Source organism: Pteropus medius, unplaced genomic scaffold (genome assembly GCF_902729225.1).
Source record: "Pteropus medius unplaced genomic scaffold, Ma_sr-lr_union100, whole genome shotgun sequence".
Taxonomy (NCBI): Eukaryota; Metazoa; Chordata; class Mammalia; order Chiroptera; family Pteropodidae; genus Pteropus; species Pteropus medius.
The window spans coordinates 24,350,737-24,368,276 of record NW_024351730.1 but is presented as its reverse complement, the minus strand read 5'-3'; the positions used below and the strand labels follow the sequence as shown (position 1 = coordinate 24,368,276).

Here is a 17,540-nt window from a genome sequence, read left to right as displayed (position 1 = left end):
TTTAATAGGAGAGGATAGAGTGGCATATATGTAGTTATCTTGTCCAGAATCAATTGTTTGTAATTTTTGTCAGCTTTTTTACTAGGATTCATCTCTTTATTGAATTTCAGTTTATAAGATTACAGATATCTCCTAGTATCTCATCTCTCTTTGGTGTCCTTAGTTGAACATAAAACCTTAATTTTAATGAATAATATCCATTGTTTTTTTTGCCTTGAATCTTTTTTTGGAATTTGCTTAAGAAATCATTCTTCATCCCAGAATCTAAGTCTCCTTTTTTTTCTGATATTTTATAGTTTAACCTTTCACATTTGGGTCTTCTGTCCTCATGGAATTCAACTTTATATAGAGATAAGTGATATGAACCCAACTTTATTTTTCTCTAAATAGTGGGCCAATTTTTCCAATGTCATCTATAAAAAAATTGATACTTTTCCCAATGATTTATCAAAACATCAAACCAAGTTCTTATATATATGATGTAGTCTGTTCTTAAATCGGTTTCACATTTTTTCACTCTTATGGCTCTGATAGTATATTTTCCTATGTGGTAGAGTAAATCTCCAATTTTCTTCTTTTCAGAGTTTTTTAAGTTCTTTATAGGGATCCTGTAGTCACTTTTTCAAAATGCTAGAGTTTTAGTAGAAATTACATTAAATGTATAGTTTGTGGAGAATTGAATCTTAACATGTTCATGAGGGAGTGATTTAATATTATGTTTCTTTACTCATTGAGGTCTTTTATATCCTTTGAAACAGTTTTAAAATATCTCTTTAAAAATCTTGTGCATTCTTTCATGGGTTAATTCCTAGATTGTTTTAGCATTTGTCAACAAATACTGTGAATGGTAATGTTTCTATTTTTTCTTAGTTATTGCTGGTGTAGAACACCACTATAATTACTCTTGTCTCTAGAAGCCCTCTTGACTTTTCAAAACTGGGATGTGGAGGGTCCCAAGGTTACATAATACAAAATGTGGCCACCTAATTTTTTCCCTTCGGCATGGTCAGGCATTGACAAATTTCTTTAAAGAGTGCCATGTGCAGGTGGACATGCTAAAATGTCTTGTACAATCTTCTTACCCTCTTTCTTTTAATATAGCAATATAAACCAGTGCCATAGAATGATTATGATAGGAACAATTATGTGATTAATTCTGATTGGGAAGCTGAAATGAAATGGGATTCTCAGTCTGTAAGGTTAATACTTCATTTGTTCTTTGCTTGGTCTTAATAGAAGCAGTTGGGAAAGTTTTTAACTAGGAAAAAATTGTGAAAATGCACCTATGGCTCATAGTATCATTGCTGAATTTTGTCTAACCACTAGAGAGTTAATTCCTAAGTTACAATGGACTATAATTCAGCAATAAAAAAGGAATGAAGTACTTTTATATATTAGAACACAGACGATTTGCAGAGAGCAAATCAGATATCCAGAGATATTTTAAAAAATCTATTTGGTTGTGTAATTAATATCCTTCCTTTTCCCCTCTACTCTGATCACTCCCTCCAAAGTATCCTGTAACAGTTAATATTGGACTATACCATATTTTCGGGAGGAGAGTTGTCTGTTAAGCCTCTTCCCCCCATCCCCCCAACCCCCCGCTCTCCCTCCCTGGATGTCACTTTATAGATCTTAACTTTTTCCATTCATGGCCTGGTTGTTTGTTGGCTCTGTTCCATAATATTACTTAAAATTCCTTAATTATTTCTGAAGTATATGTTTTATTTTTCTATATACTTTGCCTCATCATTAAATTTTCTGGAGCTCTAAAGTAATTTTTGAATGGTACTTTTACATTTTACATGTACAAAGAGAAGAAACAGAAAGGCAGATTTAATTTTGAGAGATGAATCTCACTCATCTTAGAAATTAGACTTTGTATAACTAGTCGATACCTATACTTGATTTACCTTAAAAAAATTTGTTTTAAACAGATCATATCTGAAGATATTAGTGAATTACAGAAGAATCAAACTACAACTATGGCCAAAATTGCACAATATAAGAGGAAACTCATGGACCTTTCTCATAGAACCTTACAGGTAGTAACTTGGATTTATTTTTTTTCAACGTTTATAAAACGATTTTGTGATAGATGTGCTAAATGTGGATTTTTGCAATAGAAATAGAAAAAAAAAAAACCAAAAGGTAATAATATAATAATAGTCTGAAACCGAAAGTACCAAACTTTCTCAGTTAGACCTGGAAGTTGGAGGGAGGGGTGGTCTCAGGATTGATACTAAAATTCACATCTTATTGGGCAGGGGAGCCGCAAAAAAACACCTCATCTTGATGTAATGAAAGCATGCATCAGATCATTAATGTCTGGTCTTCCTAAAAATAGAAAAATACATTTTTGATTTTGACTGTTAGAAAATTCGTTATTTTAATTATTATAGACAAAAAAGTATAGACAGCTTCCCCATTTTTTAAAACAGCTTTATGAGATATAATTCACATATTGTACAATTTACCTATTTAAAGTATACAGTTCAGTGGTTTTTAGTATATTAAGTCTTATGTAACCATCACCACTATTTTAGAACATTTTCATTACCCTAAAAAGTTACTCCATACCCATTAAGTCACTCCTCATTTCATTCTAACCCCCTCCAGCCCTTCCGTCTCTGTGGATTTGCCTATTTAGAACACTTCATATAAATGAAATCATGTATGTGGTGTTTGGTGACTGTCTTTACATGGGTTCATCTGTGCTGTAACATAGAACAGTACTTTTTTTCTTTTTTATCGTTGAATTATAGTCCATTGTAACTTTGGATTAGCTCTCTAGTGGTTAGACAAAATACAGCAGTGACACTATGAGGCATAGATGCATTTTCACAATTTTTTCCCAGTTAAGAACTTTCCCATCTGCTTCTATTAAGATTTTTATCTTTTGGTTATTGCAGTTTTGCTAGAAAATCCTCTGTTCCCTCTAGTGTCAAAATTTGTTGCTCTGAAGAGCTTCTGGGGGAACAAAAAATAATGAAGGGGATTTGCTTTACCCTAAATTTTAGAATCTATTTTAAAGTTCTTGTTTTCAATCAGTGTGAGATTGGCATAAGTTTGGACATAAAAAGATCCAAAAAACAGAATAGAGAATCTAGACATTAGATGCCAGTGTATCTTAATATTTTATATGACAAAGGTGATAATTTCAATCAAGTGGGTTTATTTCACAATGAATTTGAATTTGGAAACAGCACTGTTTTTAGCTGTAGTGTATTCATATTATACAAAGTCATCCTATAATATGACAAAAAAAAAAAACAATTAATTATGGGCAAAGAATATATAAAGGCAGTTGATATGGAAGTGCTCCCTTTACACTCCTGAGGTTGGGAGAAATTTAAACACCACAACCTATTGCTGACAGGAATGTGGGGAAAAGGGTATTCTCCTTTGTGGCTTATGAATTTAAATTGTTAGGATCTTTTGAGAAAACAACCTAGCAGCTTCTGTTAGACAGGAAACACATATTTTTAAACCCAGTAATCTCAGGGGGTCTATACCAATAAATAAAGATAAGTATACAAAAATATTTACTACAGCATTGTTGATAGTATCAAGCTAGAAACAAAATATATGCCCCTCAATAGAGGGACTGAATAAATTGTTTAGTTAATAATGCATGAAAAATTATGCAGCCATTAAAAACATCAGTGTATTTAATAAAAATGGACAATTCCGATCTCGAACTGTTAAGATTCATACTGTATTGTTAGTGTTATTATTAAGCTGATTTCTTTCAACAACTGATTGTAATAAAATTACTGTATAACAGAAGAGATGATTCTGTTGGTATTGGCGGGTCTCCTTTGTATAGGTCCTAATCAAACAGGAAATTCAGAGGAAGAGTGGATATGCCATCCAAGCTGATGAAGAGCAGTTGCGAGTTCAGCTAGATACAATTCAGTGTGAACTAAATGCACCTACTCAGTTTAAGGTAAGCACATATAAGACTATAAAGCTAGAATTTGTTTCAGGTGAATCTGCAGAAAAATGTTATTTGGTCTTTAAAAAGAGGAGTTTTGTATAATTTTTTAAAAACTATTTGTTCTCTTTAATCAAAACTTCCTTTCTAAAGTAGACTCTTATTCGTGATGTTATTTAGCTTGTTTTAATATTTCAAATAGTGTAGAAGAAGAATTAGACACCTTTTATAGAGTAATAACCATTATTTGTGGTAATGCATTCTTCTAAAAGCATTCTCTTTTAGAAATGGTTGCTGTTGTTAGCAGGTATAATTTGACTCAGTCTTATTTTTAGGGCCGACTGAATGAACTAATGTCCCAAATCAGGATGCAGAATCATTTTGGAGCAGTCAAATCTGAAGAAAAATATTATATAGATGCAGATCTGTTACGAGAAATCAAGCAGGTGAGTGTTGCAACTAGAGTGCACTTTTATAGAGGTGAATTCACCATTTCACATCTACTGGGATGGCTATTATCCAAAAATAAAAAAAGAGAGAAATGTTGACAAGGATCTGAAGAAAATGGAACCCTTGTGCATTGCTGGTGGCAGTGTAAAATGATGCAGCCACTGTGGAAAACAGTTCCTTAAAAAATTAACCATTGAATTACCATATGATCCAGCAGTTCTACTTCTGGGTATATACCTGAAAGAACTGAAAGCAGGAACTGAAAACAGATATTTGTACATCCACATTCATAGCAGCATTATTCACAAGAGCCAAATTGTGGAAGCAACCCTATTTTTCATAGATAGATGAGTAGGTAAACAAAGTATGGCATATACTTAAAATGGAATGTTATTCAACCTTAAAAAGGAAGGACATGTCTGATACAGACTACAACATGGATGAACCTCAAAGGCATTATGCCAACTGAAATAAGCCAGTTTAAAAGGACAAATATTTTATGATTTTACTTAGGTACCTAGAGTCATCCAATTCATGAGTATAGATTACTGGTTGCCAGAGCCTGAGGGGAAGGTAGCTGGGGAGTTAGTGTTTAACAAGTACAGAATTTGGGAAGATGAAAAAGTTTTATAAATGGTAGTGATTGTTGCACAATGTGAAATGTACTCAATGCTACTGAATCATACACTTAAAAATAGAAAAATAAATTATACACTTAAAATAATTTTAACAGTAACAGTATTTTATCATAATAAAAAATAAGTAAATTTTTCTCTCCTCCACCCCCAAGAATGAATGAATTCAGAGGTAATAAAGGCACCAAAGTTTCCTGGACCCTAATACCCAATGTATAGGCAGTGGCAGTAGCAGCACCTGGGAGGTCATTAGAAATACAGAATCTTAGTCTTTACTCCAGACCTGCTTAAATCTACATTATATCAAGATCTTGGAGTGATTTGTATGCACATTAGTTTAAGAAGTAACTGCTCTTTATCATACCTTCCAAATCTGTATGCCACGTATAAATTATAAATATGTAGAGTTACTGATCTCCTCAGCCCTCAGGGAACCTGAGTGAAAGTTGGAGTGCCCAGAATCTCTGACCATTTGTCTAAGGCTCATGTATGAATAAAGTTGGGAAGTACTACTCTAGCTTATTTTCATTAATATAAATACAGATTGGTTTAATGAGAGGTGTACAACCATTGACTGTGTCTGAAGAAAATATATTCAGATAGTAAACTTTGTAACATACTAAGTAAGACTGTTGACATGGCCCTGAGGATTTTGGATGGTTTTAAACATCATCAACAATTCTAACTTTATTATGTACTTCAGAATTGGTTCTTTCCATTTTATGCAATTAAAAATTAGTTTGAAAAAAAATTTTTTTAAAACTAGTTTGGCTTCTAGGTTCTTTGGCTGCTTCTGCATCATTTTACACTGCCACTTGATTATATTACATTGTAGATGTCTGCAATAGAATTGAGAAAGATTCCAGCATGTTGAAATAAAGAATTATATTAAAGAGTTTATACAGTAAAATTGGGAATAATATAATAAATAAACACTTAAAATTATGAAAAGCAGTATATTGTTTTCAGATCGAATCATGGCTCATCACCTAGTTTATAACATGAGTAAGTTACTTACCTATATCTTAATTTCTTTACCTGTAGAGAAAATAATGGTATCCCAAAGGGTGCTCAAAAGGATTTTAAATGTTAGGTTAGTAATAGCCATGAAGCTCTTAAAATTGCTTTAACACCTGGGAACGACTCTTAAAAATGTTAGCAATTGTAGTTATCACCATTATCACTCTATACTTGGTGTACTTACTGCAACAGATGAAAATTCTCAGTTTTCAGAATGATTATTTTGTGAGTCATCTATATTTAAGTGCCTTTTTGCATTGTTTCAGTATCATACATTTGTTTATTGAAGGTTGATAAAAGGAATCTAAAAAACATCTGCATCTTCTGTAAAATTTCTGAAGATACTCATTATATATTTGATTCTGTTGCTTTTTATAGTATATATTTTACTGTAGGTCATAAAAATTATGAGCAAAAGATATAGTAGTGATTAAATATGCATGCCCAGTATTTTTAGAGCAGTTACTGAATGCTGTATTGTTAACAAAATTTTGAAAGTCTTTTTTCCTGTGGGTAGCTTGAAGTTTAAGAGTTAATATTTTTTTATTTCCTTCTAGCATTTGAAACAACAACAGGAAGGCCTTAGCCACTTGATTAGCATCATAAAAGATGATCTAGAAGATATAAAGTTGGTAGAACATGGACTAAATGAAGCCATCCACGTCAGAGGTGGTGTCTTTAGTTGACAGTCCACAAACGTGTTAAAGATTTGTAATGTATCTTCTTACTACATCACGCCTTCCTTAAGAATGAAACTGACCACATGGGGGGATAAAACGATCCTCTCCTGGCTTGGTTTTTGAGAAGATTACTGACAAATTATTGTTCTTCAAATCTGAAATAAGTCACTTCTCAGCCCTTCAAAAGATTTGAGAAGTACATCATTACCAAAAATACCTATTATTGTACATTTTTACAACAGCATTTCTATTAAAAATAATCAGTGTTTAATGATTATTCTCCATTGAGCCTATACTCTTTCCACAGCAAATAAATATGAAATACCTACTTTGCACATAAACTGTTTGACTACTTGGCTGTTGGAGATTTGTACTTTAGAATATAAATGTGTATCAGTTTTTATATTTGTGAAATTCATCTGTGGGAGGAGTAAAAATCCAAGAGTATTTAATGATTAATGTGGTTTTCTTTTCATTCTATAAAGATTTGAAAATATATTTTTATATTATTTTACTTATTTGGAATTTACTGAACACATCTAAGCAATTAGGACATAACAAAATTACATTTTATCATTTTTACAACTTTTTGTTTTTTAAACCTTATTTCTAAAAATAAAAAATTCATTTTAATTACTTTTATATAATTCTGTCTGCTTCATTTGGTTCTGGGAGAATGACCATGTCTACACAAGTATTAAATTATAATCACAATTTAAGAATTTTAATCTTTCCTTGTTTTAAGTCTGATTTTTCCCTCCTGAGGAAACTATCAATGCTGATAATATTTGACGTGGGGAATAAACGTACTTCAGGTATCATCTAGGATAAAGAATTCTCTAATACGTCATTAGTATCTAAAAATACAAGAAAATCTGAATTAGACATCATAATGTGACATAGTCATTCACAACCAGATAATTTTAAACAATTGTTCTGACTGCAGATTGCATACCCAGGCTGCATCATGTTGGTTCCTCTTAGAAATGCTTTAAACTTTTCATTTCTGTGTGATGCATTGGCATGAATCTTGCCACTGTGCTAATTATGAGGACAGTGAAGAATGTGCTGCACTGTATATACAGAGGCCATCCTCAGATCCCACTAACGAATTTCTGTCCAGCTGCAGACTAAGTAGTTGTGTGGAAGACTGGGATCTTTAAAACCGATGATTTCCAGATTGCTGCTAGAAGTTTGCAGCCACTTTTGCCAAGTTTATAGCATGCAAACTTATTACTACTACTCTAATACCACCCTCTTTCATCACACTTTCCTACTCATTAGCAATTCCGACAGTGTTGGAAGACAAATTCTTTTTCTTCTTAGACCAGAAGATAGACACTCCCATCCTCATCCTCAGAGCCGACTTTGGAGGGAGTTTCTGTCCCCCTGTGCACCCTCTTATGGTAGGAAAAGTTGCTGATCTGATGAGCATTGTTCCTCACTGAGCTACACTCCCTAGTGGATGGATCACTCTCATGCATACCATTTTCACTTCTCTAGCTTTTCATTTTCTGTGTTCTGATATTGTTAGGCCCCTAATTTCACAAGATAAATACCCTTACATAGGGCCAAAGGTCTGCCATTTAAAGACAGACCCAGTGGGCCGCCTCGGTTTCAATCCCGCTGGTGACTTAACCGCATGTGTAAGGCAGGCCAGTGGTCCTTAATGTAGCTGGTCAGATAACAATGTGATCTGTACTAAAGGTATGTTCCAAGCAAGCGGTAACCAGGTTCTAGGTCTGGGCGAGGAAGAGGAGACAAGGTCCACTTTGGCCTCAGCACTAAGTTGTGTTCTCCAGCACAATTTACAGAAGTTCTGTGTTTAGTCTTCAACTGGCTAACGGTTCTTGTAGATAGTCCACTCAAAATTCTGAACGTGGAGAGAGGTAAATGGTGGAGTGAAAGCACACTGAACCCCCCTAACACCTAGTTTGGATTTTATGCAGTTTTATGTAATATCTTTGAAATGGTCTTAAATCCTTTTTGAAACACTGGCGAAATATAAACAACTGTCTGTTACCAAAGCCCCATATCCAAGTCTCCATTCAACTACCACAGTACCTTGGGGAAAATGGTCCTATACTGTATAACTTCATTTTCCCTTACTTATTTAGCATACATATAGAGTACTGTCTACTTTTCTGGGTTAACATGAGATTCAAGTTAGAGACTGTATGTGAAACTGTTACATTTATAGAAATAATGTTCATATATTGAGGGGTGATACTATTTGAAGTCAAAGTCTAATCCTTCAAAGATGAGTATCTTTAAAATGCTAATTCAAGAACTCATATTTTAATATCTGGCAATTCTACTGACATCTAATAATCTTAAAGTCTTTTACTGAATTCAATCAGAAGTATACAGGTTTTCTGCAGTCATAAGGTTTATATACAAATAAGTGAAAATGATTCTATGACATCTGGTCCAACTTTCTGAATTTGCAAAGTGAACAACATATGCGGTTCTTATTTTATTAATTGACTTTGGCCAAAAAGTGACAAATACATCATTCCTTTTGATGATTTCCTATGGAATCCCTGTAGTGTATTTCAAGTAATAAATGTATCAGACTACAGAGCAACAAAGATATAAGACAGAAGCACTGATTAAAGTGATGAATGTCCCAAACGATGGAAGGAGCATTTTGCCAGAAGATTCAGAGGGACGGACTTTGGGACCTGGAACTGGAGCTGGAGCTGGACCTGGAGCTGTTAATGAAAACACATAATCATTGATATGTGTCTTTTTACTACCAAGTTCATCTATCTATATAATATATTCCAAATATGTAAACAAACATTCAAGTTGAGTTAGAAACTTAAGTACTTCTAACCAAGAACAATTTTCAAATAAATATCGTTCATTACAGATTTCGCGCTATATTTTCATATAGATCATTAGGCTGTGCTGATCTAAGTTTTATCTAGGATTCCACAGGCTTTTTAATATCTATGTAGACAAAATAATTTTTTGTTGTTCAAGTTCTCTAGAATTCTCAGCAATTTTCTATTTCTATTTTTTGTATATATAGGCAAGGTAAAGTTTAATCCTATCTTTTCTATTTCAAGTATATTTCATGTGCATACTCTCATACCTACCAATATACAACTGTATATTGCTGTAGTTTTAAACACTAAGCCCTAAAAGCTCATAAAAATTTTCATTTTTTACCCCATACATAAAACACTGCTCTGGAGAAAACTGCTTCCCTTTCATCTGAACTAATGGAAAAGAACAGTGGGGTCCATCTTGGGATGATCTGATTCACACTACCCTTAACTCAGACACCGGACTTCCGCTGTTCTGCTTAGACTGTACAAGGGAGGACTGACTGGAAGTATCCAAATGAGATCACCGCTTGGATTTCATAAGTGAGGCCAAGAGAAATCACCAGTAAATTTTATAAAAGCCTTCAACTCATTTGTCGATTTACTTGTTATAATTATAAACATGCAGTTATATGTGTACAGATGGGGAAATGCTTTAGTTTGTTACTATTAGAGCAGTGGTTTTTAAGGGGGGCAGTACTGCCCACTAAAAGGCAGTTAGAAGTTTGTCGGTATTCTTCGACTGTCACCACAGTGGAAGGGGTGGAAGTAGAGGGCTAGTTTTGCACCATGAAAAATCAACCCACTTCCACACAAATTTCAAATGCACTGCTAGACACATACATAATTTCACAGCTCAAACCAGAACTTAAATCAGTTTTATATATAAAAATAAGTTTTTTGGATAGTTTCAATAAACATTAGCTTCTACCTAGGGCCCCCTGTGTAATTTTGTTATAAATTATAGTTAGGACCTTATATTGACTGTTTAAATGGGTGCAGGTAGGTCTTATCTATGAATTTTGTTTCAGAATAGTATCAGAGCTTTATAAAATATGTTATAAAAAGGGAGAACTGGGTTGACAAGGTTGAGAATAACTGCTCTAAACAGTACAGTCTCTACACAGTTCAAAATAACTGCTCAAGAAACAGTCCAGTTCTCCCACCATATACACACACACGAATATTTGGATATGACATTATATTCTGTTAGGATGCCTTACATTTTTGAAACTTTGTTCCTTTTATTAAGAAAAAATAAAATTTATTTTCTACATTGCAGATCAAACATTTTATAGACTAAGGAAATGAGATTTCTTACTAGGATTGTTGATTTCTTCTTGACTTTCATATTCTAAAATATAAACAGATTTGGGGTTAATTGCATTGTACACTTATTTATACAGAAGAGAAAAATCTGATTAAATGATAAGCAAACCTAGTTATTTCTGGGAGTGGGCCTGAGGAGCAGGTTATTAGGTTTAGAGGTATGTGTGCGGTTGCAGGGAGGGTTCAATTTTTACTCATTTGCACTCTTTGAATTTCTTTTTTTTTTACCATGTATGTTTCCACTAAAAGAATGATTAAAATTTTAATTACAAAAGTACTTTCTTTAGATTTAGATTCCTAAGTACAACATTAATACCTACCATTTGTGCTTACTATGTGTCACACATTGTGCAAATGCTTTATGTATATGTCACCTTTATTTCTTACAGTCCTAGAAGGTAGGTATAGTTATCCATATTATACATATGTTCCTCAAAATGTATCAGAGGTAGTCAGTGGTAGCAATGTCTGATTTCAAAGTCTCTGCTCCTGATTATATTATGTTACACTCCTCCAAGTTATGTGCCTAGCATTGAAATATTAATATTGCCATATTTTGATGACATTGAAGACAAATGCCAATTATAGGAGCCCAGCATAGAGGTGTGTCTTTTAAAACTAAATCTAGATGAAAGACAAGTCTCATGTGACAGAAAGTGAACAAAACTTGAAAAGTCTGAGTCCTGGTTCTCCTTCTAGCACTTTACAGGTTCCTTAACCTTGCTATGTTCTATTCCATGTCCTCATCTCTGAAGTGGCAAAAACAGTATCTTGGATTAAATGAGATCCAGCATAAATGTTTTGACCAAAACAACAACAACAACAACAACAACAACAACGTGCACTTATACATAGCTTTCTAGGAGAGGCACAATACAAAAGAGTCCCAGCAAAACCTAGTAGCCTATTTGTTGGAGGACATGGGGACTGCAGTGAGAAGCGTGGAACGGTTGGTCCTATGCTGTACCACACCTCTTTGACAATGCTATTCCTGTGACTACAGATCCTCTCACCAGCCAGCTCACCTGGGGAAGCCTCCTGCCCCATTCTGGAATAGACAGGTGCAGCTGGAAGCCAACCGTTCCAGTTTCAGATCAAGCACCTTTTTCTCTGCTTGGCCCTGAGAGCCATAAGAGCAGACTGGGATGTCAGAAGCTATATAGCCAAGGTGTCCTCCCCAGAGCCCTGAACACTGGGCTAACTGAATGATTGTGGTAAAGGACTCAGAACTCCATGGTGCCTCCACCCCCAATAAAAAAAATGTATTATTAGGTTTTTCATCTGGTTGTATCACTTTTATTCCTAAATGAGAAAAGAGTTCCAGATGATTAAATAAAGACAGCTACCATATACTGCTATTTTAAACTATTCATGTCCCGGTATTTTATCTTAAGAGGTTAATCAGTCTTGCAAGACAGACATTTTCTTCATTTTACAGATGTGGAAGGAGAGGTCCAGAAAAGTGACGTAACTTATACAAAGTCACCCAGAGGAAAATGGCAGAGGAGATACTTCAGGAAGCTGAGTCTCGCTATCTTCAATCCCCAAACCCTGCTCAGCAGCTGCCTTTCAGACAACCGGTACGCTTACTAAAGTGCCTCTGACAGTACTATGCAAACTCGGTTCCAGAGAGCTAAAGCTGTACGCACACAGGGTGTCGCATAGGAGTCATCAGAGGTTCACTTCCAGGTTGTGGCCAAATCCAACAGTGCAAACCTGGTGAACATATAGAGCTGCTGAGCCCTCTCTCGGGGCCTACGTCTGGGCTTTAGGTAGTTAGCTATGAACATGTGTTTCTGTGCACAGACGGAATTTCCACAGATGTAACGAAGGACAAAGCTAGCACTGTATGCATGGATATAATTTAGTGAATGCCAAAAATCTAATTTCTTTAACGGATCATCATTCTATGATGACAAACCTATCAAAAATTATTTTCAAAACACTGCATGAACTCAAGAGAAGGGGTTTAAGCACTGGATACAGGCTTGTACCCCGAAGTTTTATGTTTTTACAGTCTTTACAGATATTCCCATAAGGTAAACATGACAAGGGTTAGCCATGTTTGATGACAATTCTGAGGCATAGAGAAGTGTTACTACTGTCCACAGCTCTCTGGTAAAATATTATGTCCACTTTTTAAAAAAATTGTTTCAGGAAAAAATTAAGTTTGAGAGTCTTTCTTAGTTTTTCCTGCCCTTCTAAGGAACTTAGCAGGAGTCACTGTTAGTTTCTCTGGCCATAGAACTTAAGGCCCCTCAATGGCCTTGCCTTCCAATTAAAGCTTCACACTTTATAAATACCCATATCACAGCTATATCTTAAAGGTGGGGTCAATCTGCCATGGTGAATACACTGGAAAAACACATGATGAACTGCAAATCTTAAGGAAGGAGTACTTGGTCATATGTTAAGAGACCTGGGTCCTTCACTTACTTATGTGATTTTGTGCAAAGTACTTGGGCTCCTCTGTATACTTAATGGTGACAGTTATGTCTATGTTCCCCACCCCAAATTGGCAGCTTCCTCTCTGGCATGCCTACCACTGCTTACCAGATAATGGAAAAAGATTCTGGAATTTTCATTCCTAAAAGAGAAGTTTTCAGTGACTTGCAGTTTGCTCCAGTGAGTACAATTTCCAAACTCTTGTCTGATGAGCTCAAGTGACACAAGCGCCAAAGGTCCCTCTACCGTTGTAGTTTCTGGCTTTTTGTTTAAAAGTTGCACAGTGATGGCTACATGAACCATCACTGCAAATCCACACCAAGCTTAGAGGAGCCTTCTGACATGGCACCTTCAAATCAGTCTCTACGTAGAGCCAGGAGAATACTACGTTTTGTTACCTTGAGACCCTAGAGGCTGAGATGGTAGCCAAAGCTAACAGCTTTCATATGAAGTTAAAGTTTCTATTGAGTAACTTTAGCTACAGAACCTGGCAGGTGCTGGACTGCACGTACCCAGGTCCCAGCAGCCCTGCCTACAGCCATGTCCCCACAGAGCCAACTTTTTTGCTCCAGGAACAAAAGCAAAGGCACTCCTCTACTCTCTTTCCCAGCTAAAGCTTGTAGAACGATTGGCAGGCAGCTGTAAGGGAAATATTAATGAATAACCAGTCTCATGACAATATTCTCTTTAATGCCAGGGGAGTCCTTCTCTCCTCATATTTGAGCCCAGAGAGTGAAAAGAAAGCTGTCTTACCAGGTATCTGGATCGGTTTATGGCTCTTCGTAACTATAGACAAATGAGTGCTGGTCAGTGTTAATGCTCCCTTTGTCTACACTCCCCAACCCCCCACCCCCGCGCCAATCTCTGACGCTTAAAAAAGGGAAAGAAAACAGTAACAACAAAAACACATTTCAATGGTTCTTCATTCTCTACCTGGACAAAACCCAACTCCTTAGCCAGCCTGTGTGTCTCCAACCTTATCTTCATGAGGCAGTCCTAGCCCATCGGCTTTTAAATAGAACAGTACTGGGTGTGAGACTCTGCCTGGTTTAGTTCTATTGTCATTATAGTTATAAGCTTTATGATTAGGCAGCCTTCTTAACCCCTCTGACCTTCAATTCCTTATTTATGCCAAAGCCATCTTTACTTTGCAGGTCCGTAGTAAATGATGATTAAAAGAGCTACATCATAAAAGTGCTTAGTATACTGCATAAAAGATGATAAGCAGTCAATAAATGGAGTCCCTCTGTTCTGGCTTAACTCATTCCTCAAACTCCACGTCCGGTAACATCCTTAGTCCTAAGACTCCTCATGCCTCCTCCTAACCTTGTAGCTGGTCTCAGAGAGTAAAGTAAAAAGATCACTTACCAGGTAAGACAGTGGACTCCTGGCTTTTCATTCCTAAAGATGAGAATAGGAACTATTTAGTAAAAAATGCAATTGGCTTAAAAATTAATTTAATCTTATATTTATATGGCTATTTAGAGTGGAAAGCTCTAAAAATGTTGAGAAATGGCAGAGGACAGAGTAATGGAGAAGACTCTATAATTTAAGGTATGCAGCATAATGATTTAACTTATGTATATTGTGTAATGATTACCACAATAAGTTTAGTTAGCATCCATCATCTCATATAGATACAAAAAAACAGAAAGAAAACAATGTTTTCTTCCTTGTGATGAGACCTTTTGGGATCTACTCTCTCAGCAACTTTCAAACACACCATACAGCAGTGGTGACCATAGCCATCATGCTGTTCATTCCACCCCAGGACTTATTTATCTTATAACGGGAGGTTTGAACCTTTTTACACTTTTTAATGAAGTTGATATTATTCTCTATATGATGTTTTATTTCGTATTTTTATTTGCCACTGTATGTAAGTACTTTCTCATATCTTTATTTTTCAAAAATGATTTTTCAGTGTTTCATAATATGAAGATAATTTGTTTAAATAATATCTAACTGTTGGACACTAAGGTTCTTATAAATTTTTGGCTACCTTAACACTGTGTAAACATTTTTGTACACATTTTATACATAAAAATTTATGATTATTTCCTTAGAACGAATATTTAAAAATGTTATAACTGGGTTAAAAGGTATGAACATTTTCAAAGCTAGTAATACATACTATCAAAGTGTCTTCCAGAAAAGTTCCAATTTATGATCTTACCAGTAATTTATGAGTGTTCCTGTCCCAGTACCCTTGAGGACATTTGAATAATGTCATTTTTAAACAACAAAAACAAAGACAAAAACTTGGGAATGAGCTGTACTTAGGAGCATATTCGATAATCTAAAAGATATGGCCAATGGCATTTGTTAAATTGCTGGAAGCAGAATATACAAAATCATTTTAATTTAGGAAAAACTAATGCCATTTTTAACTGCCCCTTCCCAACACCCTATGTCACAAGAGTTTGTGGAATAATCAATTACACTCTCCTCTATCTATGCAACAACTAGCATAAAGCAGAAAATAATATGTTCTCTAGAGCTGGTTCCTCATGTCATGTCTCTTAACTGCTCCACTGGGATGACCTAAGGACTGTCAGGAGACACAGGGAGCTGCTGTGTCATCTTTATGAAGAAGTCCAACTGAGGGTCTCTGATACATGAAACTAGTAAGCTAAAGTGAGTTGCTATTCCTCTTCCCGACATTCCTTACTAGGCCATGCCCACCTGCTCCCACCCCTAAGGGAGCTGTCTTGCAAATGTAAGCGCCCAGAGTTTATGAAAAGGTCTTACCAGGGTCTTCGAGCTTCTGGTTTTTATCACCTATGTTATAAAAAGAAACTTTCTAGTTTTAATGATATAACAAAATCACTGAGAGTTACTATAGTTACAGCAAAATTATTTTCAGGTAATATGGCCATAAAGAACCACTTGGTATGTCCAGGAAATTAATACTGCTAAATTTAAGTGTCAGCCAGAATCTAAATACGCTTTGGCTAATTGGGCTGGAACCTTCCTCTGACCCTTCTACTAAAAAAAAACAATCACGTGTAGCAAGTCTCCCGGAGATTTCAATGAACTAGAAAAATGTGTGTTGTGAAAAGTTACTTGGGGTCCCTGAAAAGTGACCAGTTGAACTTGTGCGCAATGGACCAACAAGAGGTGTTGCTAAGCAAGTCCTCAGAGGCATGAAATGCTTCACATCAGGACAGGAAATATCTTCCAAACATCAAATAAAATGCATACTTAATGCAAGGCCAGATACCTTTCTGTCTTCAATAACAAAAACCTTACTGTAGCTACATGGGCCAAATATATAATAAGGAACTCAAATGCAAACAAGTGATTTAGGCCATATCACAATAAGTGGAAACTTAGGGAGAGAAAAAAGGATGAAATCACCTAGATATTTTAGTCAAATGGTACCAAACATTACCATATTTGAAAGGTATAAACGACTGACTTTTCTGTTTTCATCTGAATGGTGTCACACAGGCTAATCTCAATGACAATAGAGCCCTCAGACCTGTTCAAGAACAACTAGCTCTTCAGGTCCCACCAACCTCATTCCCCAGAATGTTCAGATTTCCAGAGAGCGTATCCTCTCATGTACAGAGAGGCTAATTTCCCCAGAATAGATTCTTTTTTCCCCTCCATCGTATCTGCCCAGTTACTCCTTCATATCAGCAAAATACTCTTTCTTCAGCTATGAATTGAATTTGCTAAACAAAAACTACTAAACAGCTATGAAAGATTATTTTTTTAAATGAGAGCACACTTACCAGGGCTGGAGATGGGTTGAAAATATTCTGAAATACAAACATGTTTTCAATACATAGCACTATGCTCAGATGTCAACGTCATATTCAGTCTATTTTCAGACATTTGTTAATGATAAAAATTTGAGTTGGCTTACATTTAAGGTATGTATGAAACATGGTAAGAAGAGAAATATAAAAGCTTCAATCTCGAAAACAAATGGATGTGAATTCATTTCGATTACATGAAGAATAATTCATAGAAAAACTAGCTGGGAAGACAGCTAGAAATGGACCCTTACTTTCAAACTTTTTAATAAGGAAATCTTCCAAACAATCCACCCAGAGCATGCATCAGCCCAAGGTATTTTCTGGCAACTCTGGTTCAACCTGTAGAGCCTAAATGATAATGCTATTCCTAAATACTCTTAGAATTCCTATTTACCTACCCAAATCTTTTCCATGATCTTCTAAGGATTATCTGTTGTCACAGC

General features: G+C 35.4%; 2 protein-coding genes across 5 annotated transcripts in view; one reads left to right on the top strand and one right to left on the bottom strand.

The window, feature by feature from the left end:
* Window positions 1-7,181, top strand: part of NUP54 (nucleoporin 54) — a 29,756-nt gene extending 22,575 nt beyond the window's left edge. The window contains exons 10-13 of one of the 3 annotated variants that reach the window (XM_039845486.1): window positions 1,938-2,045; window positions 3,830-3,949; window positions 4,273-4,383; window positions 6,600-7,181. In XM_039845486.1, the coding sequence (XP_039701420.1) occupies window positions 1,938-2,045; window positions 3,830-3,949; window positions 4,273-4,383; window positions 6,600-6,728 (468 nt within the window). In that variant the 3' untranslated portion in view covers window positions 6,729-7,181. The remainder of the gene's footprint in view (window positions 1-1,937; window positions 2,046-3,829; window positions 3,950-4,272; window positions 4,384-6,599) is intronic. The other 2 variants (XM_039845487.1, XM_039845488.1) reach the window with 2 other exon arrangements.
* Window positions 7,182-9,035: 1,854 nt separating this feature from the next.
* ART3 (ADP-ribosyltransferase 3 (inactive)) overlaps window positions 9,036-17,540 on the bottom strand; it is a 24,964-nt gene continuing 16,459 nt past the window's right edge. The window contains exons 5-10 of one of the 2 annotated variants that reach the window (XM_039845495.1): window positions 17,071-17,097; window positions 16,082-16,111; window positions 14,699-14,731; window positions 14,084-14,116; window positions 10,878-10,910; window positions 9,036-9,436 (exon numbers count right to left, since the gene is read on the bottom strand). In XM_039845495.1, the coding sequence (XP_039701429.1) occupies window positions 9,294-9,436; window positions 10,878-10,910; window positions 14,084-14,116; window positions 14,699-14,731; window positions 16,082-16,111; window positions 17,071-17,097 (299 nt within the window). In that variant the 3' untranslated portion in view covers window positions 9,036-9,293. The remainder of the gene's footprint in view (window positions 9,437-10,877; window positions 10,911-14,083; window positions 14,117-14,698; window positions 14,732-16,081; window positions 16,112-17,070; window positions 17,098-17,540) is intronic. The other variant, XM_039845496.1, reaches the window with a different exon arrangement.